This window comes from Chiloscyllium plagiosum, unplaced genomic scaffold, assembly GCF_037043375.1.
Source record: "Chiloscyllium plagiosum isolate Xiang-an unplaced genomic scaffold, Cpla_swu_hap1 HiC_scaffold_2, whole genome shotgun sequence".
In the NCBI taxonomy this organism is placed as follows: domain Eukaryota; kingdom Metazoa; phylum Chordata; class Chondrichthyes; order Orectolobiformes; family Hemiscylliidae; genus Chiloscyllium; species Chiloscyllium plagiosum.
Window position 1 is genome coordinate 131,196,579 of NW_028270140.1, and position 27,263 is coordinate 131,223,841.

The following is a 27,263-nucleotide window of genomic DNA, read 5'->3' on the forward strand; positions in this document are numbered from 1 at the left end:
GTTCGATTCCCGCCTCGGGTAACTGTCTGTGTGGAGTTTGCACATTCTCCCTGTGTCTGCGTGGGTTTCTTCCGGGTGCTCCGGTTTCCTCCCACAATCCAAAGATGTGCAGGTTAAGTGAATTGGCCATGCTAAGTTGCCCTTGGTCAGGAGTAAACATAGGGTAGGGGAATAGGTCTGGGTGGGTTACGCTTCAGAGGGTCGGTGTGGAAATATTGGGCTGAAGGACCTGCTTCCATACTGTGGGGAATCTAATCTAATCTAATCAAAAGCTGACAGGAAAGTGAGGGTGAGGATCTTGCCCTGTCACTGGAGTCAAAGATTCTCCTACAGCGTGGAAACAGGCCCTTCAGCCCAACAAGTCCACACCGACCCTCCAAAGAGTAACCCACCCAGCACCATTTCCCTCTGACTAATGCACCTAACACTATGGACAACTTAGAATGGCCAATTCACCTGACCTGCACATCTTTGGACTGTGGGAGGAAACCAGAGCACTTAGAGGAAACCCACGCCGACACAGGGAGAATGTGCAAACTCCACACAGACAGTCGCCCAAGGCTGGAATCGAATAGGGACCCTGGTGCTGTGAGGCAGCAGTGATAACCACTGAGCCACTGTGCCATCCTAAGCTGGTGACCTGGATTTCCAGAAACCACCAGCAGGTGGCCCACCTGTGGAGGCTTATTCCTTGAGGGATCACTGATAGAAGGAATAATTGTTGAAGCTGGTGAAGGTGTTCCAATTAAATTGACTGTTTTGTCCATGATGGTGTCAAATGTCTAATGTGATGGATCCAGCTGACAGAAGGTAAGGCTTTTATCTCTTCTCGCAGGGTCAAGGACAGTGACGCTCTCAGAGGCCACACCCACGCCTGCCGCCTGTGTCTCCAAGTGTCCTCAGGTTTGTGGCAATTAGAAGTCCCAAACTCTGACGGCAAGTTGCCATGGTTTCTCAATTGGGCAACTAATCATCAGGGACGTGGTGTGTGGAAGGCCTGAAGTGGTCATTTGCTAGCCTAAGCTGTCTATGAGGCGAGAAAGCCCCCAGTAGACCTTCTCACCCTGCACTTAATTCCAAAGGTGGCAAGAAAGGGGTGAGTTTCTTTCCAAGGTCAAATTGCCATATTATTTCTGCTTCTGACCACCTCTTCAGGGAGGGAAGAAACCCCACACCCTATGTAAGTGTGTGTTAATGGCAAATAATGGTGTGATCTGCTTGGACATAACTCCCTGCTTCTGTGTTGTAGCATCTGCATTTTTCTACATGTAGGGGGCCAGTAGTTGATAGAGAAAAAAAGACCAATGTCCACCCAGTTTGCCCTTGGTTTATCTTGGCAACTGCATGGTACAACAGTAATGAAGATGTTGATTAATCATACTATGTACCATTGCTCCTAATAATGTGGACCAATGTCATGTGGAATCCGTGTGCTTTGAACCTGCTGCTCTCCAAGCCTGCATTAATCGGCCGCCCATCACAAGACCTGAAACCTGCTATCATTACCTTTCTCCACCTTATGAACCAATAACACTGCATAGTAAAGCAATTGCAACATTCAAAGAGCAAATGAAAGCACTCTGTTAAAACAGTAGGCTTGACAGATCCATCAAACTGTTCCATCTTCCCCTTTCCTCCCAAAAGTATTTGACTTTGATTCAGCACTCCACCTGGAGTGTCACATTAGAAGAGTTCACAGACGGTGAACTGTGACTTGCAGGCCACATTGGAGGATTACAAGGTGGTCCTCATGACATATGTTGCTTAAGGGCCTGTGGTCCTAGGCAAAAAGTCAGTGCAGTGGGCCCAAGGAGTCCTGGATCCCCAGCATTCTGCCTGAATGCCATTGGAATTACGTTGGGAGTATAGAAGAATGTCTGTGGGACTTCAATGACCTCATTCTACCACAAACGGGAGCAGAAAATGTTCCATTCAGAAGGTAACTGGTCGAATATCACAAAGTCTACAATACCAGTCTTCGCCCGCTTCAGCATCCTCTTCTTCATCTATAGCCAGCTCCTGTTCAACCGCCTGCAGTTCAACAGACGTCCTCTCCAGCAATGCAGACACAGCGTCCTGATGGATCTGAAGGGAAGAAAGGCAATGGAAATGAAAGAAGTTACTGCAGAATATGGAGAATTATTTCCTTTCATGTAGAATCTTGTACAAATAATGTGGCACAGCTCACCAAAGGCAATTCACTTTCCCTTAAAGAATGCAAGCTCTCTGCCGAACATAGGTTGTAATTAAGTGCAGTTTCCGCCTGTGGAAATTACTTGTGATGCTTACATTTCAGATACATAATTTATTAATGTGATTTTTATTTTTATCTACAGAAACCTGCTGGGCAGATTTATCAGACAATGAGGCATTTATCTAACTGAAATCTCACAAACATGTGGCCAGACGTAAGATCAATAGATCAACTAATTGGCTTCACAACCCCTGTGAATCTCTGCCCGTGATACAGCAAAGTTAAACGTTTTAAGTGATTTCAGATTTTGTATTTCACACGCACTGCCGACCAACTTGGAGAGAACTAAGACGTTTGAACCGACTCAATTTTTTAATGTCACTCTGTTGTCACTTGCATTTTCAGACACCTAGGGGATCAAATCCTAAACCAAAGAGGGGTTTGTGTCTGGCAGGTGTTGTGACCTTGACATTGGGAAAATTTGAGAATCCAGAGCCTGTGCTTCTCAGAAGCGTGTACCCCCACAATCCAACAGATGAAAGTGGGTGAGATACCCCAATGGCAGGGCTCACAGCTGGGGGAAGGTGAGCACTGCTGAGGGGTCGAAAGGGCAAGGGCATTTCAAAATGGAGGTGCTCTTGAAAGGCTCCAGAGGGCTGAAGGAAAGAAATGCAGAAGCGTTGGGGCCATCAGTGAGGAGGCAAAAAGTGCCTCAAAACTGCTTTCGGCTGCAGATGTGGAGAGCAACCTCTAATATCCCGCAGTCCACTTACAAAGAGGACGTATCTGCAGCGTTGCCACAGCAGAAGGCTGTCACAAACGTGTTTTGCTGTGATAACGTGGCCCTGATATGAGGCCTTCCTTAACAATAAATCCACTCTATCAAGGGAATGTCCCAGCAACCCAGGATCATTTTGAAATTTGAATTCAATACAAAAAAATTGGGATTCAAAGTCTAATGATAACCATTGGCAATTGTTGGAAAAATCTATCTGGTTCACTAATGTTCTTTAGGGAAGAAAGCTACTGTCCTTACCTGGTCTAACCTGCATGTGATTCCAGGCCCACAGCAATGTGGTTGACTCTTAACTGCCCTCTGGGCAATTAGGGATGGGCAATAAATGCTGGCCTTGCCAGTGACACCCACCTCCCGTAAGTGGATGATAAAAAAGGGGACCAATCTACCATGTTCCAATCCGAGCAATGTTGACACCAAACCAGGGCCCACCTCCTGAATAAACCTTACCTTGTCTGGAGTGCTGCAAGGCTCAGGTCTCAGTGAAGCTCCCTCAGTTTGGGCTTTGTTCTTTGGATGATGAATATTCACGTTCTTGTAATGTAGCATGTTGTACCAGCTTGTCAAGGTGTCCCCACGGGTGCAGAAGTCCGCCAGACTAATCTGGGTTCCAGCCTTTGGAAAAATGAGAAAAGAAAGCCCTCAGTTTGCTCATGGTTTATAACGATCTGGTTAGGGTGTTTGTATAAAATTCCTGTGTACCACCATCACACAGGCATTTCAGATCGGAAAGAGTTGCATTTTTATCGCGCTTTGTAATGCCTCTTGGAAAAGCCTCAAAAGGATTACTCTGAAACACACTGACGGTTACTGGTCTGGATTCTGTGGTAGTGACAAGAATTAAACTGTCAGGATTCAAGTGGAAGTCATTACATTGCTGGCAGAAATACACCACGTCCCCCACAGGATGGACTGTTGAGGTTCAACCACTCCATGACTATAATTAAGTAGAAATCACTGAACTGGTGAGAAACTGTCCCTTTGCATGATAACCTCCAATGGAGAAACCCTCGGAAGAGATGATAGGTTACTGAATAAAGTACAACTGGATTTTTAACGGCTGAGTGAAGGCATAAAGCTGGCTGTACATAGAATTGATAAGTCACTAGAATCACGTGAGGTGCATTGAGGATATTCAGAGAAGTAAAACAGTGAAGCAGCAGCCAAAATCTACCATATTTTTCTTAGATATGGCGATAGTGTAAGAGGACTAGAACATGGCAGATGTTATCTTTATTGTTCTAAAAAGGGTTAAGAGTAAACCCAGTTACACGCAATTTTCACTTGGGACAGGCAGGATTTGACAGTTGAGCCCACTGACCTCAGAAGCAGATTGTAGGCATTCAACTGGTTAGAAAACACACCCCAGTTTGGCTCACCAGCCCTCACTCACTCCTAATCCTCCCACACACATCACTATGTCTCCTTTATGCCTACCCATGCACCCATCCAACCTCATGTTCCCCCATATCCTCATGTCATCTCCAAAGCCACACACTATTCACTTTGAGCAGACCACAGGTGAAATGTTCAGGTGTAAAAAAGTTTCTAACATCATTAACACTCATACTCACATAGTGGTGAAAAACAAACCCACTCCAAGTTTTAAATTCCTTTAAATGTTCAATATGGCATAAAAATACATTTTTATTCAGACTATTTATCAAAGAAACCTACTCTCTGTACAGCTTGCTTAAAATGTCAATCAAACTAATCACAATTCTCTGCTGAGATCCTTGAGGTCTATGGAACTCAGCTAAGTATTTAAATACTTAATAATAGCTGTTGAGGAAACAACAAAAAAGACCTCGATTGGAACTGTTTGACAAGATGCCATTGTTTTTTGCCTAACATACACAATATGATCTGTCAATCAAAGCAGGCATGTATTTTAAACTCACTAACAGCTGCAGCCTTTTGTTAAACAGTTAAAGAGCAGTCGATTTTGACAACTTAAGATTGTGGCATTTGAACTGATCTCATCCACCCTTCAAGAGCATTTATGCCCACTTCATCAATTCATGCCGCCTACATTGTGGGTTCAGCACTTGCAACAGTAAACACATTGTCTGTTTGAATTCACCACTAAGTTCAAATGGCCCTGCTGAATTTACGTTTCCTTGGGTGAAATCACATCAAGTCTCTGATCCCTTTCGGCAGAAATGGGAATCTTCCAAGCTCCACGGAACTCCAGCTCTAACTGTCCAGTATCTTTTAGATTGCTGCATAATCTTTCCAGCAGTTAGCTTTCAAACTACTTTATGTTTCCTTATTATTGAGGACTATACTATAATATTTATAAAGCTTCAGTGCACTTACCAGACAATCTTCCAACAGTGTCTTCCCCACAGAGCAAACATCAACTCGCAGTGTCTTCTGATGTAAAGCAGACTGGGTAATAGCTACCCGGAAAACCTCATTGAGGGTAAGAATCTCTGCAACACTATGAACCTTTGTGCGGAATAGGCTGCTGGAATCACATGAGCTTGGAAGCAATGCAGCTCTGATGTACCTGCAAGATTGCAAAGTTACCTTTTAGACAATGGACTAAAATAGTTAAAGATTGAATAAGCAGCAACAGCATTGTTGAGTATATTTTCTTTTCATTCATGGTATGAGGTGTTGTTGCCTAGGCCAGAATTTGTTACCCATCCCAAACTGCCTCGGGTACAGTTAAGAGTCAACCATATTGCTGTTGGCCTGGAGTCACATGTACTCCAGACCAAGTAAGGTTCCTTTCCTAAATGACATACATGAACCAGGTAGACAATTGACAGTGGTTACATTAGCTTACCTTACTCAGTTTTTTAAATCGAGATTTTTAATAAAGTCAAATTTCCCCATCTGCTATGATGGAATTCAGACCAACGTCCTCAGACCATTAGCCTCAGGTTCTTGATTGCTAGTACAGTGATGTTAGTATAATACCAACACTTTCCCCTATATGTTGACGAGGCAGCTACATGGGAAATGCACAAATCTTTTCCATTTCTGTAAAAAGCATAGACTCTTCCTACTGCTGAAAGGATTCAGGGCCAATTTGTTAAGCAAATTTGTTGACAACAAGATTGGCAGAGTGGATAATAGTGAAGAAGATGGTTGTAGGTTACAGGAAGATATAGATGGGTTGGTCAAATGTGCAGACCAATAGCAGATGGTATTTAACCCTGACAAGTGCGAGGTGATATACTTGGAGGAAGAAACAAAATGAGGAAGTATTTAATGAATAGCAGGACACTGGGCAGCTTAGAGAAACAAGAGAGATCCTGGAGTAATTATTCACAGATCCCTGAGGTTGGCAGAGCACATGAATACAATAGTTAAGAAGGCATATAGGACTCTTGCTCACATCAGTCTTGTCATAGCATAAGAGCAAGGAGAGAACGTTGGAGTTGTACAGAGCATTGATCAGGCCACAACTAGTGTACTGTGTGCAGCTCTGGTCACCGCACTACAGGAAGGATGTGATAGCACTAGAAGGGGTACAGAGGAGGTTCATCTGGATGTTGCCTGTGATGGAGAAATTGAACTATAAGGAGAGACTAGATAAGCTTGGATTGTTTTCTTTAGTGCAGGGAAGACTGAGGTGCGACATAATTGAAGTGTATAGACAGGGTGAATGGAGAGCGGCTGTCTCCCTTGGTTGAGGGGTCAATCACGAGGGGGCATAGTTTTTGGGTCGGGACAGGAGATTCAGAGGGAATTTGGGAGCAAACATTTTCACTCAGTGGGTGGTGGGGGATCTGGAATGCACTGCCTGGGAAGGGAGTGTAGACTGGAAAACTTACAACCTTAAAAAAAATACTTGTATGAATTCTTCAAGTATCACAACATTCACGGATATGGGACTAGTGCAAGAAGTTTGAGATTAGTGCACCTGTGGCGGTAGTTACATCAGTGCAGACTCGATGGGCCGAAGGGCCTTTTCTCCACTGTATGAATCTGTGAATTTATCTGGTACAGGGTTCCGCAGATGTGTTTACCCGCTGGTACCACGTTATATTTAATGAAAACCCCTGAATATAAGAGCTAGTCAGTAGCTGAGTTTAAGCTGATTCATCCAATACTTAATCTGTGGAGGGGATACACCTTGAAAGTGTGCAGCATCATTTGTGCCTCTCAATAAATACATAAGGGATTTGTTCAGAGGCCCCGAAGCAGAATGATTGACCGCATAGTGGCCATGGCCTGTCCTGAGCCTACTTAGCAAGGACGAATCCTGCTGTGGTAGCTTAAAGCTTGCCATTCAATAGATGGTGGCTTATCCTAGGAACCTTTGAGGACAATAGATCAGCAAATTGATAAATGGTAAATAGAAATGATGACCAGAAAAATTTTCAGGCTCTGAACGTGATAGAGTAGATGCAGAAAATGTGTTTCCCTTATGTGAGAGTCAAGGACCAGAGGGCATCATCTCAGAATAATTTAAAACAGATAAGAGCAGGAATTGCTTCTCTCAGAGGATCGAGAATCTGTGGAATTCTTTTCCACAGAGGGCTGTCAAGGGTATATTCAAGACTGAGATAGACAGATTTTTGATCAATAAGGGAACCAAGGGTAATAGCGAAAAAGCAAGAATATGGAGTTGAGATTTATCAGATCAGCCATTATCTCATTGAATGGCAGAGCAGACTGGATGGGCGGAATGGCTAACTTCTGCTCCTATGTCGTCTCTGCCCTATGGAGTATTTCCTAAAGCTTTTATTTCAGATTTCCATCATTCAGAATATTTTGCTTTCTTCATCACCATGAATGGTAAGTTACTTCACAGTGACTAGAGTTTGAGTCTTGAACAAATAAGCGAACAACAGTCAATGGCAGAAAGGAAGAACCCCAAGGTCAGAGTTCATATCAGATTTAGACCAGGATAAAATGCCACTCAAACTGATAGAAACTTTGGAAGCAAGGAAAACACTAAAGACTTGAGGGTATGAATATCAGGATTTGAATATTTATTCTCAGGATGGGCATGTTGCTAGCAAACATTTGAACTGATAGAGCGGCTGTGATGAGGATGCTCCCACAATGTTACTAACTGAGAAGGCCTACAATTTTGACCCAAAGCAACTAAGGGATGTTAATGTTGGTGCACTGAACACTTCTAGAGGAAGACAAGACCTATGCCATTAGACAGCAGTAAAGAAAAGAGACACATTGAGAGATGATCTTGCTGTGTGCTTGATATTTTGATCATAAGATTCACAGGTTGGTACTTTCCAGTTTTGGAACTAAGTTTGGAAGATGGAATGTTGAGTGAGGAGAAGTCCACAGCTACCCTGTTCACAAAGCCCATTGTATCAAACTAAAATCACACAGCTGATTGGCTCCTGGTAGACTTTCTGCTGGAAATTCAGACTAGCAAAACGCAACCTCCTGGGCCTGCTAGCCAGTCAGCTAGCCAGGTGTCTCCAGAATTCTGCAACTCCATGCAAAGGAGCTGAGCTAATGGCAGCCGAGGTGAAACAAGGCCCTTTAATGGGACTTAATTGGCAACAGGTCAGGAAGGCCAACTGGGGGTCTTCCCACCCAGTTTCTGAGGTGCTGGAAGGAGGTCACCAATCTCCCAGATTATCTGCCCTTCCCACCACCTTCCCCATCACTTTGGGGAGGGGAAAGTCTGCCCACAGAGGCATTTACAAGCACAGAATGAGGCAATTTGGCTGATCAGGTCCAGGCTGGTGCTTTGCAGAGTAATCCAGTCACATTCACCCACTCAATTTTGCTAGACATGGAAATCTATTTTGTTTGAGAGTCCATTCAGTTTCCTTTTGAAATCAACGATCACCTTCACTTCTATCATCCTCATAGGGCAATAGTTTCTCAGTCATAATCACTTACTGTGAAAAGCTCAGATTTGCCTCTCCACGTCCTTGTACAATCAGTAAAAGGGAATAGCTTATCTAAGATTGTTGTAATCTGTATACTCTTATCAAATCTCCCCAGAATATCCATTGTCCCAAGGAGAACAATCTCAGGTTCTTACTCTAACCATTGCTGAATTTTGACAGCTCTGCCAAAGAATGGACACGTTGGTTTTCATAGACAGCATACTCACACTTTACATCCAGGTGGCACCAGGAGAGCTGTCAGATTCCTCAGCTGCACGGCGATTATGATGAAACTTGCACTGGTGGGATCATACCTGCCACAGATACAGTAACAAAAATGAAGATGCAGATACAAATTTCTTCTAATCACGCCATGTAGATGTGTTATGACATACTTTTGAGTCAGGTGGGATTAAATCTGTGTTTCTGGCCCAGAGATAGGGACTCCTCACTGTGCCACAGGAGCCCCTCAAATACAGAAATATTCCAAGTTTGATCCCTGCCCAGTGCTGATTCAACTAATGTCAATGTACCTTCAATCATCCTCAGTGACCCTCGATTAAGGAAGTAAATATTTTCCTGCTCATTCTTGATACATTTGGGAAAGCAAATCTTAGCAGGACTTATACACTTAATGGTAAGGTTCTAGGGAGTGTTGCTGAACAAAGAAACCTTGGGGTGCAGGTTCATAGCTCCTTGAAAGTGGAGTTGCAGTAGATAGGATAATGAAGGCGGCGTTTGGTATGCTTTCCTCTACTGGTCAGGGTATTGAGTACAGGAGTTGGGAGGTCATGTTGCAGCTATACAGGCCACTGTTGGAATATTGTGTGCATTTCTAGTCTCTTTCCTATCAGAAAGATATTACGAAACTTGAAAGGGTTCAGAAAATATTTCCAAGGATGTTGCCGGGTTGGAGGATTTGAGCTAGAGGGACAGGTTGAACAGGCTAGGGCTGTTTTCCCTGGAGTGGCGGAGGATGAGGGGTGACCATATAGAGGTTTATAATATCATGAGGGGCATGGATAGAATAAATAGATAAAGTCTTTTCCCTGGAGTGGGCGAGTCCAGAACTAGAGGGCATAGGTTTAGGGAGAGAGGGGAAAGATATAAAAGAGACCTAAGGGGCAACTTTTTCACACAGAGGGTGGTACGGGTATGGAATCATCTGCCAGAGGAAGTGGTGGAGGCTGGTACAATTGCAACGTTTAAAAGGCATCTGAATGGGTATATGAATAAGAAGGGTTTGGAGGGATATGGACCGGGTGCTGGCAGGTGGGACTAGATTGGGTTGGGATATCTGGTCAGCATGAACGGGATGGACTGGAGGGTGTGTTTCCATGCTGTACATCTCTATGACTATATGAGCATCACTGGCAAGGTCAGCACTTACTCGCCATTGCTTACTTCCGTTAAGAAGGTGGCGGAGAGCTGTCTTCTTGAACTGCTGCTGTTTATGTGGTGTAGATACACTCAGGGCACTAACTTTACCATTTCAACCTGATCCAACCAACTAGCTTGTTCAGCATTTTCAGAGACGGAGTCTGCGAGTCCCATGTCGGGCTGAATACATTGGATGATGTTTTCTCCTGGCCATTGGGTCTAGATCAAAGGCTCACAGTCTTAGGATCCAAGGGGAGGCCATTTTAGACTGAGGTGAGGAGCAATGTCTTCTCTCAGAGGTGGTGAAGCAGTGGAATCCTCTACCACGGAAGGTTATGGAGGCCAAGTATTGAATATATATAAGGAGTAAATAGATAGATTTCTCGAGGCTAATATGTCAAGGCTTATGGGGAGAGTATGCAAGTACGGCATTGACTCAGAGAATTACTCATAATCATGCTGAGTGGCAGGGCTCAGTGAATGGCCAATGAGCTAATCCTGCCCCAATTTTCTATTCTTCTGGGATGGACCAGGTAAGGACATTAGACTTCTTTCCCAGAAGGATTTTTTCAAAAATTACTCATGGATATAGGTTAGGCCAGCATTTATTGTCCATCCCTAATTGCCTGAGAGGGGCAGTTAAGTGTCAACCACATTGCTGTGGGTCTGGGGTGACATGTAGGCCTGACCAGGTAAAGATGGCAGGTTTCCTTTCCTAATGGCTATTTGTGAATGTGGTGGGTTTTTACAGCAATCTGGTGATTTTTGTGGTAGTTATTTATAAGACTAACATTTGATTCCAAAGTTATTAATTAACTGAATTTACATTTCCCCATTTGCCATAGTGAGATTAGAATTCATGTCACTGGAGCATCAACAAGGATATCCTCTAATCATCACTATCCAACACTCTGAACGTACATAAGAGAAAAAGATTTGCTAAGAAACTCAGCAAGTCTGGCAGCATCTGTAAAGAAAAAAAGTTAATGTTTCAAATCCAATGAATCTTCTTCAGAAAGCAACAGCTTTGTACCGCAACTTTAATGTAGAAAATAAAGACAAATGTATTGACTTCAGCTGTGGTAGCCCAGCCCCAGAGTGAAACAGGCCTCAGCATATGCTCTATGTGCACAATTAATGGTGGTTGACTTGGATAATTTACTATTGGGCTGGTGGAACTATATCCGAGCAAAGACTCCTCAGGAGATCAGGAAGTAAAGGGAAAAAAGGGGAAAAGAAATTCAGACTCATAAATTCAGCCATGCAAATTTAGTTTTTTTTTTAATAATCACTTACCTCAGTCCTATCTGGATTTGAGCTGCCTCTAATGTGGAAGGTTCATCTTCATCATAAATAGCATCTTCAGTTTCATTTGGCCTAACAGCAAGGTTGTAAAATTCAAGTTAATGGAAATTGTAAACTAAACATAATGAACACGAGAGCTGGGAATAATAAAAAAGTCACCATAAAATACATGATGAATTTACCCAGAGAACATGTCACAGCCATGCGCAAGTTATGGTTATGGACTTGGTTTATAAAAAGCACACGGGCATTCTGTTTAAGACATATTGCTGCACTTCCAGGAGGCACAGAGAAACTGCAAATGTTTTGCTGGCTTTTGCAATGTGTGTTGTAGACATGGAAAACAGAGTACTTGTAATAAAAGAATAAAGTCCATGTTTCAATGCCTCTAGTGCACACTGACAATGAGTACAGGGTATACTGGGCTGACAATGTTGTAGCCCACATGCTGCCTCATGCTCCTCCTGAATATCCACCCCACCAGTAGTTCAGAATGACGGGGTTACCCCTTTCCAATTGCTTAGCCAATAAGTGAAGCAATTACCACTCCTGTCTCAATGATGATACTGTCCACTGTGCTTCTGAACTAGACCAGGAAACTTGCAGCAAGTGATGCCATGGAACTTGTGGGCATTAGGTGAGAAGTGTCACACTCAGCTGGGACCTGCCTCAACACCTCCCACCAACTGAGGGTGGAAGCCATTTCAATGCTTACGCAGGCACAGAGTAGAACCTGTATTTTTCCTGCAAGTTTTGGAGTCACTGCTTCGAAAAGACAAGTTCCTGTTGTGACTTCCACCACAAAGGCCCACCTTGAGAGAGGAAGATGTGCCTTTGCTGCAGTACAGTGGCCACTTTTACATCATCCATAAAGGTCCGACAGATTTTTGAGTCAGATGTGGGGAAATTAGGTTCCAGTGAGCTGCAGAGAGAAGGAAATGATGGGCCTGAAGGAACTGAGAGGAGCCATCAACTGAAGCTCATTGTGTCCTCAGGTGACAATAATAAGGGCTGAGCTAAAGAAGTTTTGTTGGAGGTATGTTAGCAACTGTTGGTTTGTAACTAAAGTTCTGGTGGCCCACAGTAGCAAGTCAGCATCCGGCAGTGGATTCCCAATCTCTTGATGCCGACTCAGGTAAAAGAAGAAAGCTGGGATAAGGCCATTGTGGAGCATAAACACCAGCATAGATTGGTTGGGCTGAGTGGCCTGTTTCTATTTTACACATTTCTGTTTGCTCAAACAGTGGGGAGTGGGAATGGAGTGAAAAGGAGCACAGAGTGTTTTTAGTTGTGCAGTTGCCCTAGACTTTCCAAGCTAGTGGCTTAACATTGTCTCCTACATAGAAGGTGCATAAAACCACTGACATTTTCTCTCTCAATTTTTATGATGTCTATATATTGCTGCCAAAGAGAACAATTTTGTTCTTTTCTCATTTGTGCAATGTAGAAATGTGTTGGAGAATGGCTCTTTGACACATGAATCACTGGTGGGTGAGTTATTTTAACGTATCTTTGGAGAGAGAACAAACCATCCTAACCCAGTATGGGCTACATGTGACTCTAGTCCTGTACCAATAGGATTGACTGTTAACTGCACCACCCCATCCCACCGAAGTGGCCAATGAAGCCTTTCAGTTGTACCATAAGGTGACCCACCATCGCAGAGAAACTAAGGATGGGCAATAAAGCACTGGTTACCCACACTCTGAAAGTAAATAAGAACAGAAGGTGAGCTGCACACTCTAAGGCAGCTTCTATTTTAACATATGGATGGCTCAGTGCTTCACAGTGCCAGAGACCCAGGCTAATTCCCACCCTTGGTCTGTGTGATGTTTGCATGTTCTCCCCATGGAGCACCCAAGGGTTCCCTCTGGGTGCTCCAGTTTCCTCCCACTGTCCAAAGGTGTGCAAGTTTGGTGGATTAGCCATGCTAAATAGCCCATAGTGTCCAGGGATGTGCAGGATAAGTGGATTAGCCATGGGGAAGGCAGGGTTACAGGGACAGAGTAGGGGAGTGGGATGCTCTTCGGAGGGTCAGTGTGGAATTGATGGGCCAAACGGCCTGCTTCCACACTGCTGGGATTCTACTTACTGACATAATTGCCGGCAACTGAGCTAGTAACAGGGGCAGCTCCCACTGTCTTCAAAAGCTGCCACGTGTCAGTCAGGCTCCTATATCCTGTTTGATATCAGCAAATCCCTCTCAGAAGTGAGCTCCAGAAGAGTGTTACAGAGACAAAGGCAGGCAGCTCTCGCATCGGAAACTAAGCTCAGGTACAAATGTGAGGTCAAAGTTGCGGATGGTCTAGTTCAGCCTCTGGATGAGGTTGGTGGCTAGGAAACAGAGTTTGTGGCTGGGAATAAAGACTTTGGCCTTCCCAATAGAAGAATCATCTGCTCACCCAAGACTGGTTGATGGATATGCAGAAATCATACATAATGGAGGGTTCAAGACATTAGATTAGATTTCCTACAGTGTGGAAACAGGCCCTTCGGCCCAACAAGTCCACACCGACCCTCCGAAGAGCAACTCACCCAGACCCATCTCCCTCTGACTAATGCACCTAACACTATGGGCAATTTAGCATGGCCAATTCACCTGACCTGCACATCTTTGGACTGTGGGAGGAAACCAGAGCACCCGGAGGAAACCCACGCAGACACTGGAAGAACGTGCAAACTCTACACAGACAGTCGCCCGAGGGTGGAATTGAACCCGGGTCCCTTGTGCTGTGAGGCTGCAGTGCTAAGCATTGAGCCACCGTGCCGCCCATTTGTGGTGGTGAGATGGAGTCAGATATCACCAGTATGTGTGGAACTTTCTTCATTTTTCCACGGGGATGAGGCCATCGCTGGTTAGATGAGCATTTACTGCCCATCCTAACTGCCCAGAAGGCAGTTACAGTCAACCATATTACTATCGGTCTGGAGTCACATGTCGGCCAGAAGAGGTAAGAATGGTAAATTTCCTGCTCTGAAAGACATTATTAAACCAGGTGGGGTTTTACGACAAATGAAAATGGTTACGTGGTTGCCATTAGGCTGTCTTGTACTTCCAGATATTTATTGAGTTTAAATTTCACCATCTATCCTGGTGGGATTTGAACATTAGCCTGGGTTTCTGGAATGCCAATCTAGTGACATAACTACTATGCCACCACCTGCCTTGACATCGTGTTTTTGGATGATGCTGTCAAGAGACAACATGGAGATGAGAAATAGGAGAGGCCAAGGATAGACCCTTGTGGCACTTCAGGGATACCACGTGAGAGTGGTTAGAGGAACCAGTACTAAGAGCATCAGGCAGGTCCATCCCTCTGGACAGTGATGAAGTAGAGTGGACTGGTTAAACATGTCAATGGCTGCAGACAGTTGAAGAGGATGAGGAGGGCTAGTCTAACATGATCCCAGTGACAAAGATTCATTTGTGACTCTGGTTGCTGTTAATAATGTGATTTGTGGTTTTATTTTTGGAAACTGATAAACTGTCAAATGGAAACTGGAGGATGACTTTGGTAAAAAGCAGTTAAGTGCACTAAAAATAGGAATTCCACTCCCCCCAACCCTAGTCACACACACACACACACACATACATGCATATATAGACATACACATGCACACACACATAAATACACACATGCACACATACACCCACATACACATGCACACACACATAAATACACACATGCCCACAAACACACATGCAGCATACGATTATCAAATGTGGCATCCTTGAGCCACTGTGAAACACAGGATATCATTCACATACCGTTTGACAGAAGCCTCATACACCCCGCTGTCCCCGGCCACAGATTCATCAGAAACGGCAGCAGATACACATGCTGCTTTCTCTTCGACTCGATGTCCCACTGCTCCTTGCTGCAAATCAACACCTGCACACAGAACACACACTGCTCGTCAAACTCACTGTCGAAATTCCTTCGGAGGGACTTTTCAGCTCCTCGGCACCTTCACTTTCCCGCATCCCCCTCCCATCTATTTTCAACCTTTCTCACCAAAAAGTCTAAACTTTTGTTGAAGTACATGCAACGTTTGTGATTTGCAATTACTGATTTCCCCCCCCCTTAGATAGGTTTCCTTGACTCAGCAGAGACTAGGGACTGAGTGCAAAACCTTGATGCCCACCAAAATAAAATGTGGGGGACCTTCATTTAAAGCTTCTGGAAACAGTAGAATGCAAATTGTGTGCACAGAGGACTTTTCAACATCTCAATGGATGAGATGATTGTAACTCCCCACTGGAGGAGTGATCTTCGCTATTCCCAGTGTTGTCACAAAAGTTAAAGATTTGGAAAAATTCACAGAATTTTCCAATTTTCAGACCCAGGTTGATGGAAAACACAGACTGCAACTCTGTATTTAACAAGAATTACTACTTATCCCACAAAAGAAAGTTCTAACTACAGATTAACAATTATGAACTAAGGGCATATGCCATATAGAGTCAAGAGTGTGGTGCTGGAAAAGCACAGCCGGTCAAGCAGCATTTGAGGAGCAGGAGAAATGTTCAGCCATGGGGCGATGAGGTTGGTTGGTGCGGCTGTCCCACAGTGGTTCTCTAAAATGATCCGCAAGTTGGCATCCTGTCTCCCCGATGTAGAGGAGATTACACCGGGTGCAACAGATACAATAGATGATATTGGTGGAGGTACAGGTAAACCTCTGTCAGATGAGGAAGGATGCCAACTTGCGGATCGTTTCAGAGAACATCTCTGGGACACCCATACCAACCAACCCCACCGTCCCGTGTCTGAACAGTTCAACTCTCCCTCCCACTCCATCAAGGACATGCAGGTCCTGGGCCTCCTCCATCGCTAAACTTTAACCACCCGACGCCTGGAGGAAGAACGCCTCATCTTCTGCCTTTGGGCCCCTGCAATCACACGGGATTAATGTGCAATTCACCAATTTCCTCATTTCCCCTCCCCTCTCACTATCCCAGTCCCAAGCCTCCAACTCAGCACCATCCTCCTGACCTGTCCATAGCCTTTCCCATCTATCCGCTCCACCCTTCTCTCCGACCTATCATTTTCTCCCTCACCTTCATCTAGCTATCACATTCTTAGCTACCTTCCCCCCCCCATCTCAACCCTTCCCATTTATCTCTCAGCCCCCTGGCCCACAAGCCTCACTCCCGGTGAAGGGTTTATGCCCGAAATGTCGATTTTCCTGCTCCTCGGATGCTGCCTGACCTGCTGTGCTTTTCCAGCACCACACTCTCGACTCTGATCTCCAGCACCTGCAGTCCTTACCTTCTCCATACCACATATACTCAAGTAATAGTCCTTTTTTTTGACTATTTTTTAAGGTTAAATTTATGGGGTCAACTATTATGTGGATACTATTTTTATGGGACTGAAATTCATGCCCGTCAATATTCATACTGGATCATTAGCAGAAGCCCAATTGATCTCCAAATGAATATACGAAACAAAATGACTTATGGTAATTCTGATAATCTGAAGTGGAACACAAATGTCAGTGGACTGGAAGACCGGGAGAGGAGTGGAACAACTGGCAGACTGGAAAACTGGAGCAGGACGTGACAGCCGGCACACTGACACATAAATGTTAATCTGTGAAGAACTAGGGTCGACTTTTACACAAGATATATGGAAAATTCCAGATTATTTGGCCAAAAATAGGGGATCAACTTTTGCATGAGATTGACTGTTACTTCACCGTATATGGTACATCAACTGGTAAAAAATGTAATCCCCTTCTCGATCCCTCTTCTACCCACACACATATAGACAAACACAGACAGGAAAAAATGGGTGTTATGGGTGAAGTGAAAGACAGGGAAAGCAGCTCAGTGATCCCTATCCACAGGATTTACTGAGATGAATCTTGTGCTGATCAGAATGCGACTTCTGGAGCTTTCTCCTCTGTATTGACATGTTTGCAGGACGCACAGGACGACCGGCTTACCTTTACAAAGACCTCTGACTTAGTACTTAGAAGTCACAGCTTTCAAAAACTCAAGGAAAAGCAAGCTGGCTTTTCTTCAGGCTTAAAGTGTTTTTTACAACAAAGAAGAGAAACAGCTGACTATGTGGAGATCTGAAGGCTTCTCCCTATCTCATTCTTAGCCCCAAACTGTTCAGCTACTTGTGAACCAAATGAATAATCATTGGTAGGCAGCAGGCCTTTACCATCAATAACTGGTCAGCAGCTCACAGACCACTCAGCATCCTGTTGCCAGCTGCATCTCCATTTATACAGAGCCCTTGGCTCTCATTCACCTGCAAAACATTTACTACAGCTTCTTCAACCATCAGCTGTGTAAACAGCACTTAACAACGAGTGTCAGATTACCGGCTTTCAAAAAGTGCAGCAATGCCTCAACAATCCTTGTTTCTCAAAACAGTTTTCCTCTTTCAGTCCACAATCAGAAACAGAAAAATAAAAAGACACAGCCTTTACAAAATGAGAAAATGGGAAAATGAAAACAAGTGGGACTAACTTCAAATGTGCCAAATGGATTTTTTCTGCACTATCCAGAATCAGAGGGATGAATTTTACAGAGCCCTCTGAAGGTGGCCTATTGAGACCCTGAATTGGCCAATGAATGGTCACCTAAGAACCTCAATCAGCCTCTGCTTCTGTAATACATGTGGTTGAGGGAAGGCAGCCAGCCTAGCATGTTTCAGGGCAGAGGACAGAAGGAAGTGTGGGTCCTCCCTGTGCCCAGCAGACGTATCTCCGACTCCAACCTCCCAAAACAGTATGCCTGCAATTTATGCCATTTCCCTCCCACCACTGTATTCAAATCTACGACCATTTCCATTTGGAAGGACAAGGGGAGCAGATATGTGAGAACATCAAGGTTTGTGTAAAGATGTGAGAACACTGCTACTGCCAGTTCCCCTCCAAGTCACTCACCATCCTGATTTGGAAATATTTTGCTGTTCCTTTACTGTCGCTGGTCAACAGCATTGTGGGTCAACCTAAAGCATGTAGATTGCAGTGGTTCAAGAAGGCAGTTCACCACCACCTTCTCTCCACAGCTGCTGTCAGAACGGTGCAGGTATGTAATCCATAAAAATGGAGTTGCAGACAGACAGGGTACTGAGGAAGGCACGCTTGCCTGCATTGGTCAGAATAATGAGGATAGGAGTTGGGACATCATGCTGCAGCTGTACAGGACATTGGTTCGACCACCTTTAGAATACTGCATATAATTCTGGTCACTCTTCTATAGGAAAGATGTTGTTAAACTTGAGAGGGTGCAGAAAATATTTACTAGGATGTTGCTGGGACCAGAAGGTTTGAGTTATTGGGAGAGGTTGAATAGGCTGGAACTTTTTCACCTGGAGTGCCGGAGGCTGAGGAGTGACCTTATAGAAGCTTACGAAATCATGAGGGGCATGGTTAGGGTCAATAGCCAAGGTCTTTTTCCAATGGTGGAGGAATCCAAAACTACAGGGCATAGGTAAGAGGGGAAATAGTTAAAAAGCAAAATACCTCAGGGGCAACTTTTTCACACAGAAGGCTGATATAATTACAACATTTAAAAGGCATCTGAATAGATATATGACTAGGAAGGGGTGAGAGGGATATGGGCCAAACGCTGGCAAATGGGACTAGGTCAGATTGAGAAGTCTGGTCAGCATGGACGAGTTGGATCAAAGGGTCTGTTTCCGTGCTGTATGACTCTATGACTGGCTGCTATGTTTCTCCAGCAATTTCTGATTTTGTTCCCAGGGCATTAGCCTGGCCTTCTCGGGATTACTATTTCAGCGACATGACAACTGTGCCATCTCCTTCGAGGGAGGAATGTAGACTTTAAAGTGATACAGACACACTCAGTGAGTCGGCAACACATGCACTGAGTGCCAAGCAGAGTACAGAGTTTGGGGGAAGGGCAAGGTTATTCATTTTAATCATAAGAAAAAGACGTAGAACAGTTTTTTGAAGATGGGAAACTTGCAAACATTTATGTTCATGGAGAGTTAGGTGTACTGCTTAGAAGGATCAGAGAGAGCTATTACGCAGGTACAGCAACTAAGTAGGAAGGCAAGTACCATGCAGGTCTGCATTTCAAGGGACCTGGAGTAGAAGAAGAAAGGTTTGTTGGAACTTCAAAGAAATTTGGTGAACTACATCTGCAGTACTGTGCGCGTGTTCGATTCCCCCATCGAAGGAAGCACATACGTGCTTCAGATCAGAACTATGAAGGTTCAGTAGATTAATTCCTGAGATGAGAAGGCTATGCTATGATGTGAGGCTGGATACATTGGGATGAGACTCTCTGAGGTTTAAGGAATGCGAGTTAAAACATTAAAGGCTTTTCAGGGAGTTGACAAGGCAGAGATTGTCAGGTTGTTTCTCCTGCCTGGGGAATCTAGAACACAGAGGATAAGAGTTGATTATTTGAGACTGAAAGGAGGAGCGGGGGGGTGGGGGGAATTTCTTCTCTCAGTGAGTTGTGAGTCTTTTGGAATTCATTACACCTGGGGGTTGTGGATGCTCATTACTGACATTATTCAGGACTGAAGAAAGCAAGATTATTGACCGTTCAGGATCAGGGGAAAGGCAGTTGATATAGAAAATCAACCAAGATTGGTTGAATGGTGGGAAAGGGCAGCATACCTACCCTTTTGTCATTATAACAGCAATCACAGAATCATTGAAAGTAATGTATTGTATGTAAAGCATTCTGAGAAGTGCAATATAAATGCAAATATCTTCTTTTATTTCATTTCTTTTTTCATTTCTATTTGTCACTCACTTTGTTTTAATTATGCCTTTTAAACTTCACCATTAAGAAAGAGTACCAGTTTCACATTCTGAAAGCTTGGTTTCTTGGAAATGCTTAACTCTCCACCGAAAGCATCAGTGATCCATAAAGAAATTTCCAAAGGCATCGCTTTATGACAGTGAGAATTATTCATCTCATCAGGCCCTTTGACCCATCAATTCCCTCCCAGCTTCCCATGGAGGAATTGAGCCCGTCCCGCTCCTCCAACACAGCCCAGTCCATCTTACAAGCCAACCTTCCATCCATTGACTCCATCCATACTTCTCATTGACTCGGAAGACAGCCAACATCATTAAAGATTCCTCCCACCCCGGTTATAATCTCTTCCAACCTCTTTCGTTGGGTAGAAGATACAAAAGCTTAAACACAGGTACCAACAGATTCAAGAACAGCCTCTTCCCCGCTGTTATCAGACTTCTGATATTTCAAATTTCAAATTCAAATGTTGATCTCGCTCTTTGTGTACCTTCTCTGCAGCTGTAACATTGTCTTCCACGCTCTGTACTATTATCCCAATGCACTTTGTATGGTATGATCTGTCTGTACTGCACACAAAACAAAGCTTTTCACCGTTCCTGTGATAATAATAGATCAAATCAAATTCCATCCGTGTGACTCTGCAACTTCATTTCCTGTAAATAATTGTCCAGTTTCCTTTCAAAATCATTTTTTTTTAGATTAGATTAGATTACTTACAGTGTGGAAACAGGCCCTTCGGTCCAACAAGTCCACATCGACCCGCAACCCACCCAGACCCATTCCCCTTCACCTAACACTACAGGTAATTTAACATGGCCAATTCACCTAATCTGCACATTTTTGGACTGTGGGAGGAAACTGGAGCACCTGGAGGAAACCCACGCAGACACAAGGAAAACGTGCAAACTCCACACAGTCAGTCACCTGAGGCAGGAATCGAACCCAGGTCTCTGGCGCTGTGAGGCAGCAGTGCTAACCACCGTGCCGCCCATCCCGTCTTTATTTATGAAGCCCAAGCTTCCACATATTTTGCTAGCTGTTCTCTCAATATATCCTGCTCCCTTCAAACATCTAAGCACCCACAACCTCAGGGAGCTTGGTTTTGTATCCTCTTCGGAATTGTGCCAGTAATTCAACTCTCTGGATGCTATTTGCCAAAAATGCATCCCCTCACATTTCTCGGCATTAAATTCTACCTGTCGCTTGCCTGCCCACTACTCCGTCCTATGCCCTGCTGCAGGCAACTTATAACATCCTCACCATTCGTCACTCCTTCAAGATTAGGTATCATTGGCTAATTCTGAAATGTTATACAGTATTCCATTATCCAAGACTGAAATCATGATTTGTAGGAGCCGGCGTTGGTCTGGGATGGAGTATGTTGTGTGATTTTTAACATTATCCAAGACATTTATGTATTACAAGATGAAAACACTGGCCCCAGTACTAACATTTGGGGACACCACAGTCAATTATTCTCCAATCCAGAAAAAAACAACCATCTACCAGAACTCACTGCTTTCTGTCTTTAATACATTTTTAAAAATCCAATTGCACTCTGGTCTTCCTATTTCATAACTTTGTTAACAAGCCTTTTACATGTTTCCTTGTCAATCACTTCCTTAAAACTCATCAAAACAACATTCACTGCATTCTCTTCATCAACCCTTTCTGCTACTTTACTAAAAAATTCAGTTAGGTTCGTAAAGTCTTTTGCAAATCTGTGCAGATAACCTTAATTAACTTGAACCAAATGCCTATTTTTTTTTAAATCCCTGATTAAGGATTACAAAACATATGCACAATTGATGTTAAACTAACTGGATGGTAGTTGCTAGGACTGTCCTCACATACTTTCTGAAATGATGTATTCAGATTTGTCACTCTCCAATTCTCTGACACATCACCAAGTCAGTCACGGCACGGTGGTTCTGTGGATAGCACTGCTGCCTCACGGCACCAGGGTCCCAGGTTCAATTCTTCACCCTTGGGTGTCTGTATGGAGTTTGCACATTTTCCCTGTGTCTGCATGGGTTTCCTTTGGGTGCTCCAGTTTCCTCCCACAGTCCAAAGACGTGCAGGTCAGGTGAATTGGCCATGGTAAATTGCCCATCGTGCTAGGTGCATTAGTCAAAAGGAAATGGGTCTGGGTGGATTACTCTTTGGAGGGTCGGAGTGGACTTGTTGGGCCAAAGGGCCTGTTTCCGCACTGTAGGAATCTAATCTAAAGCTCCTGGGTTTGCACCTTCCAAACCTTTGACCTCTACCACCTAGAAGGACAAGGGACAGTAAATGCATGGGACTATCACCCTGCTGTGCCAAGACTCACCATCCTGATTTGGAATTATGTTGTCACCATTCCTTCATTGGCCCTGGGTCAAAATCCTGGAACTCTCTTCCTTATAATATTATGGATATACCTAAAACCATATGGACTTCAGCACTAAAGGTGGCAACTCTCCATCATCTCACAGAATCTCTACTGTGCAGATAGAGGCCATTCAGTCTGTACCAACCCTCCAAACAACACTCCACCCTTCCATCCTATCCCTGTAACCCCCATATGTCTTATACCTAATCCCACTACAACCCTGAACACTACGGGCAATTTAGCATGGCCAATCCACCTAACCTGCACAATGTTGGATTGTGGGAGGAAACCAGAGCACCCAGAGGAAACCCACACAGACTTAGGCAATCTCCACACAGACAGTCACCCAAGGCTGGAATTGAACCCGGGTCCCTGGTGCTGTGAGGCTACCGTGCTAGCCACTGAGCCATTGCAGCACCATGTCCTCAAGGGCAATTAGTAATCGGCAATAAATACCAGCCTGACCAGGGACACCTACATCCCATTGAAGAATAAGGCAAGAAAAACACCCCCCTTATCCAGGGAAAATTGAATAATTAAGGTGAACCTTTCTGCTATCTCCACCCCCGCTCCCTTTAACAACCTAGGAAGCATTCTAGTTGGATCTGGTGACTTACGTGCCCTAAACAGAGGGAACTTTCCCATGAATCTGTCCCTTTCAATGTTCGCACTCTCTATTGTCTCCATTATCTCCAATTTTGCTGATATTTTGTCAGGTTCATCTTCCTTAATCAACCTGATACAAAGATATTTTAGCCTTACCCTTCCCCTCTAAATATAAATCAACTTTCTTTTGTCCATAATTGGACCCGTCCATTACTGCCAACTAACTACTTAGATGCAGGTAAAAGATTCTTGGGTTCCCTTTCATCTTGACTGCTATTCTATTCTCATCTTCTATCTTTGTCAGTCTTATTTGACTTTTCACTTTAATGAGCAAAATTCTCCCTGACAATTCTCTTCCCTCCACTCTGGCAGATGATGACTGTCTGTTGGGGTGTCACTCCACATGTACAAGACTCTAGTACCACAACTAAATGGCAGTTAAATTCTGATTTGTCCTCAGACAACTCTGAATACATGTAGCTCCATGGAGAAAGGTAGAGTTGGGGGAAGTGCTAATGGATGGTATTTAGGATGGCAACCATGAGCAATTTATTTTATTTTCTGACTTGGAGATGGTGAGGCTACTTACACGGCCATAGAATCCTGCCATACATAGTGGCTGTGCACATGTCATTTGTCCACAATGGTCAGATGACATTGAAACTAATGAAATTAAATAACTCTCACAGTTACCTGAAGCATCACTTTTTGACTACTTCACATAATTATTAATAATACAAATGATTTGGAGGTGCCGGTGTTGGATTGGGGTGCACAAAATTAAAAATTACACACCAGGTTATAGTCCAACAGTTTTATTTGGAAGCACTAGCTTTCAGACCACTGCTCCTTCATTTGGTGGTTTTGGAGTATCAGATCATAAGACACAGAATTTATAAACTTTTGCTATAAGTTCTGTGTCTTATGATCTTATACTCCACAACCAACTAACGAAGGAGCTGTGCTTTAAAAGCTAGTGCTTCCAAATAAACCTGTTGGACGACAACCTGGTGTTGTGTGATTTTTAACTTAATAATACAAAGAGGCGATTAAAGCTGCCCAAAGACGTGACTCCTCCAGAAATTAGTCAGAGCAGGATATAAGTACATTTCAAATTTCACAAAACAGCCGGTGGCTTAGTACATTAAGGCCCCTTTAAAAATTATCCCTCTATGGTAATGGAAAATGGTTAGTACTGCTTTGTCTAATATTGTAACTGTCTGTAAAGAGCAGAAAAGATCTGAGAGGTGGAGACTATATTACTGGGTGACACCAGTCAAAGTAGTACTGATCATTTAATATGAGGTATTACATTTTGGTAAAACAAACAAAGGCAAGACTTATACAATTAAAAGTAGGGCCTAGTGTTGTAGAACAGAGAGACCTAGTGTTTCAAGTACATAATTCTTCGAGGTTTGTATCACATAAAGATAGGGTGGTTAAGAAGGCATTTTGCACGCTTGCCTTTATTGCCCAGATCTTTGAGTATGGGAATTGAAACATTATATTGAGGCTGGACAAGGCATTGGTGAGGCCTCTTCTGGAATACTGTGTCCACTTCTGGTCTCCCTGTTACAGGAACGATATTATTAAGCTGGAGAGAGTTCAGAAGAGATTTACCAGGATGTTGCCAGGAATGGTAGGTTTGAGTTATGAGTAGAGGCTGAATAGTCTGGGACATTTTTCACTCGAGTGTAGGAGGTAACCTTATAGAGGTTTATAAGATCATGGAGGGTATAGGTAAGGTGAATAGTAGCTGTCGTTTCCGTAAGGTGGAGGATTTCAGGACTGGGGGCATAATTTTAAGGTGAGATGAGACAGATTTAAAAAAGACAAGGAGGCAGTTTTTAAACACAGAAAGTAGTTTGTGTGAGGAATGAACTTCTCGAGGAAGTGGTGGATGCAGGTACAGCTACAACATTTCAAAGACATCCAGATAAGCACATGGATAAGAAATGTTTGGAGGGAGATGGGCCATGTGCAGGCATGGTTTAGTTTGGGATTACATTCAGCATGGACTGGTTGGACCGAAGAGTCTGTTTCCATGCTGTACCACTCTATGACTCTGTGACCAGGATCAACCGTATCTGTCAAATGCAACTATTCCCTAAACCATTTCATCCTGCCCAGCATTTAAGGTTTCATGCAATTTAAAATGATGTGAACACTGATTACGCTGGTACTGCTTGTCTTCTGCTGGACAAATATGTTGAGCTCCTGTTAACTGAGTTCCAGTGTACTGATTCGGAGATGCCGGTGTTGGACTGGGGTGTACAAAGTTAAAAATCACACAACACCAGGTTATAGTCCAACTAGTGTGCTTCCAATTAAACCTGTTGGACTATAACCTGGTGTTGTGTGATTTTTAACTTCCAGTGTACTGTCAGCTACAGCCATGAGGTGGCGCTAGAATTCCATTTACAGGAATTAAAATGGCGCATTCAGGCTTTCCAAATGCTTTGAAAATCAAAGAAACAAACATTAAAATAATGTTTTTATTTGTTAATAAATCTGTTGGTTGCATGAACCCCTGAATAAGCTATCCTCTAATACAGAAAAAAAACTCTAATTGTAATAATCATTCTCATTATTACCAAGAAATCAAGTAGGAAATTTAGAAGCATCACCTGACCCACAGAGTTGTGAGAATATGCAACTTGTTACCATTCGCAGCAGTTGAAGGGGTAGAGCTAATTTAGGGGAAATACTTAACAAAAAAGGAAGACATGGTGATGAAGGTAAACCTCGATTATGAAGAAATGAAGGCAGGATAATGACAGTATAGCTTGGTTGGGCTGTATATTTTATATGCTCTTAAATAAGTTACTGACCAGCACCAAACTCAGCTCCCTGGCTCCATCTGTTAGCTCTGACTATGTCCCTCCCCTCATCTGTTGCAAAACCCATTTCCTTCAAGTGACAAATACACTGTCGATCTTACTGTCATAGTAAATTAATATATATATATAACCTCCCCTTATTTCCCACAAGTCTTTAAATATGCCTACATCCAAGTCGCCTTTCTTGTGATTATTCAGTTTGTATATCGATCAGGTGTCAACTCCATGCTCAGCACCAAAAATGGTGCATAGTTATGATCAGTGATGTCAATTTGTTCTTTCTGCATCCAGTCTAAGTTTAGCCCTAATTTCCTCCAAATAACCATGGGAAACAGTAAAGTATTTGTTTTTGACACCTGTCACAAACGTAATGCTCTAGTCATTCTCCCTGGGCACTTCAGCTAAATAAATGACATAGAGTCATAGAGATGTACAGCACCGAAACAGACCCTTCAGTCCTACTTGTCCATGCCAATCAGGTATCCCAACCCAATCTAGTCCCACCTGCCAGCACCCGGCCCATATCCTTCCAACCCTTCCTATTCATATACCCATCCAAATGCCTCTTAAATGTTGCAATTGTACCAGCCTCCACCACTTCCCCTGTCAGCTCATTCCATACACATACCACCCTCTGCGTGAGAAAGTTGCCCCTTAGGTCTCTTTTACATCTTTCCTCTCTCACCCTATTTCTATGCCCTCTAGTTCTGGACTCCCCCATCCCAGGGAAGAGACTTTGTCTATTTATCCTATGTATGCCCCTCATAATTTTGTAAACCTCTATAAGGTCACCCTTCAGCTTCCGACACTCCAGGGAAAACAGCCTCAGACTATTCTGCCTCTCCCTATAGCTCAAATCCTCCAACCCTGGCAACATCCTTATAAATCTTTTCTAAACCCTTTCAAGTTTCACAACATCTTTCTGATAGGAAAGAGACCAGAATTGTATGCAATATTCCAAAAGTGACCTAACCATTGTCCTGTACATCCGCAACATGACCTCCCAACTCCTGTACTCAATGCTCTGACCAATAAAGGAAAGCATACCAAACGCCTTCTTCACTATCCTATCTACCTGCGAATGTGCCGTCATATTTAAGACTGAGTTGACTTTCTGAACCTACAGCTTCACTGTCACATTGACTCGTCCACTTTCCCCTTCCCCACCAAACATAGCTC

At 43.6% G+C, this 27,263-nt stretch overlaps 1 protein-coding gene across 2 annotated transcripts in view; it reads right to left on the reverse strand.

Annotated features, from left to right (window-relative positions):
• Nucleotides 1-27,263, reverse strand: part of LOC122557495 (protein WWC2-like) — a 242,696-nt gene that overhangs the window by 18,748 nt on the left and 196,685 nt on the right. For both annotated transcript variants that reach the window (XM_087973644.1, XM_043705245.2), the window contains exons 12-17: nt 15,273-15,396; nt 11,495-11,575; nt 9,046-9,132; nt 5,310-5,502; nt 3,441-3,605; nt 1,973-2,085 (exon numbers count right to left, since the gene is read on the reverse strand). In XM_087973644.1, the coding sequence (XP_087829770.1) occupies nt 1,973-2,085; nt 3,441-3,605; nt 5,310-5,502; nt 9,046-9,132; nt 11,495-11,575; nt 15,273-15,396 (763 nt within the window). The remainder of the gene's footprint in view (nt 1-1,972; nt 2,086-3,440; nt 3,606-5,309; nt 5,503-9,045; nt 9,133-11,494; nt 11,576-15,272; nt 15,397-27,263) is intronic.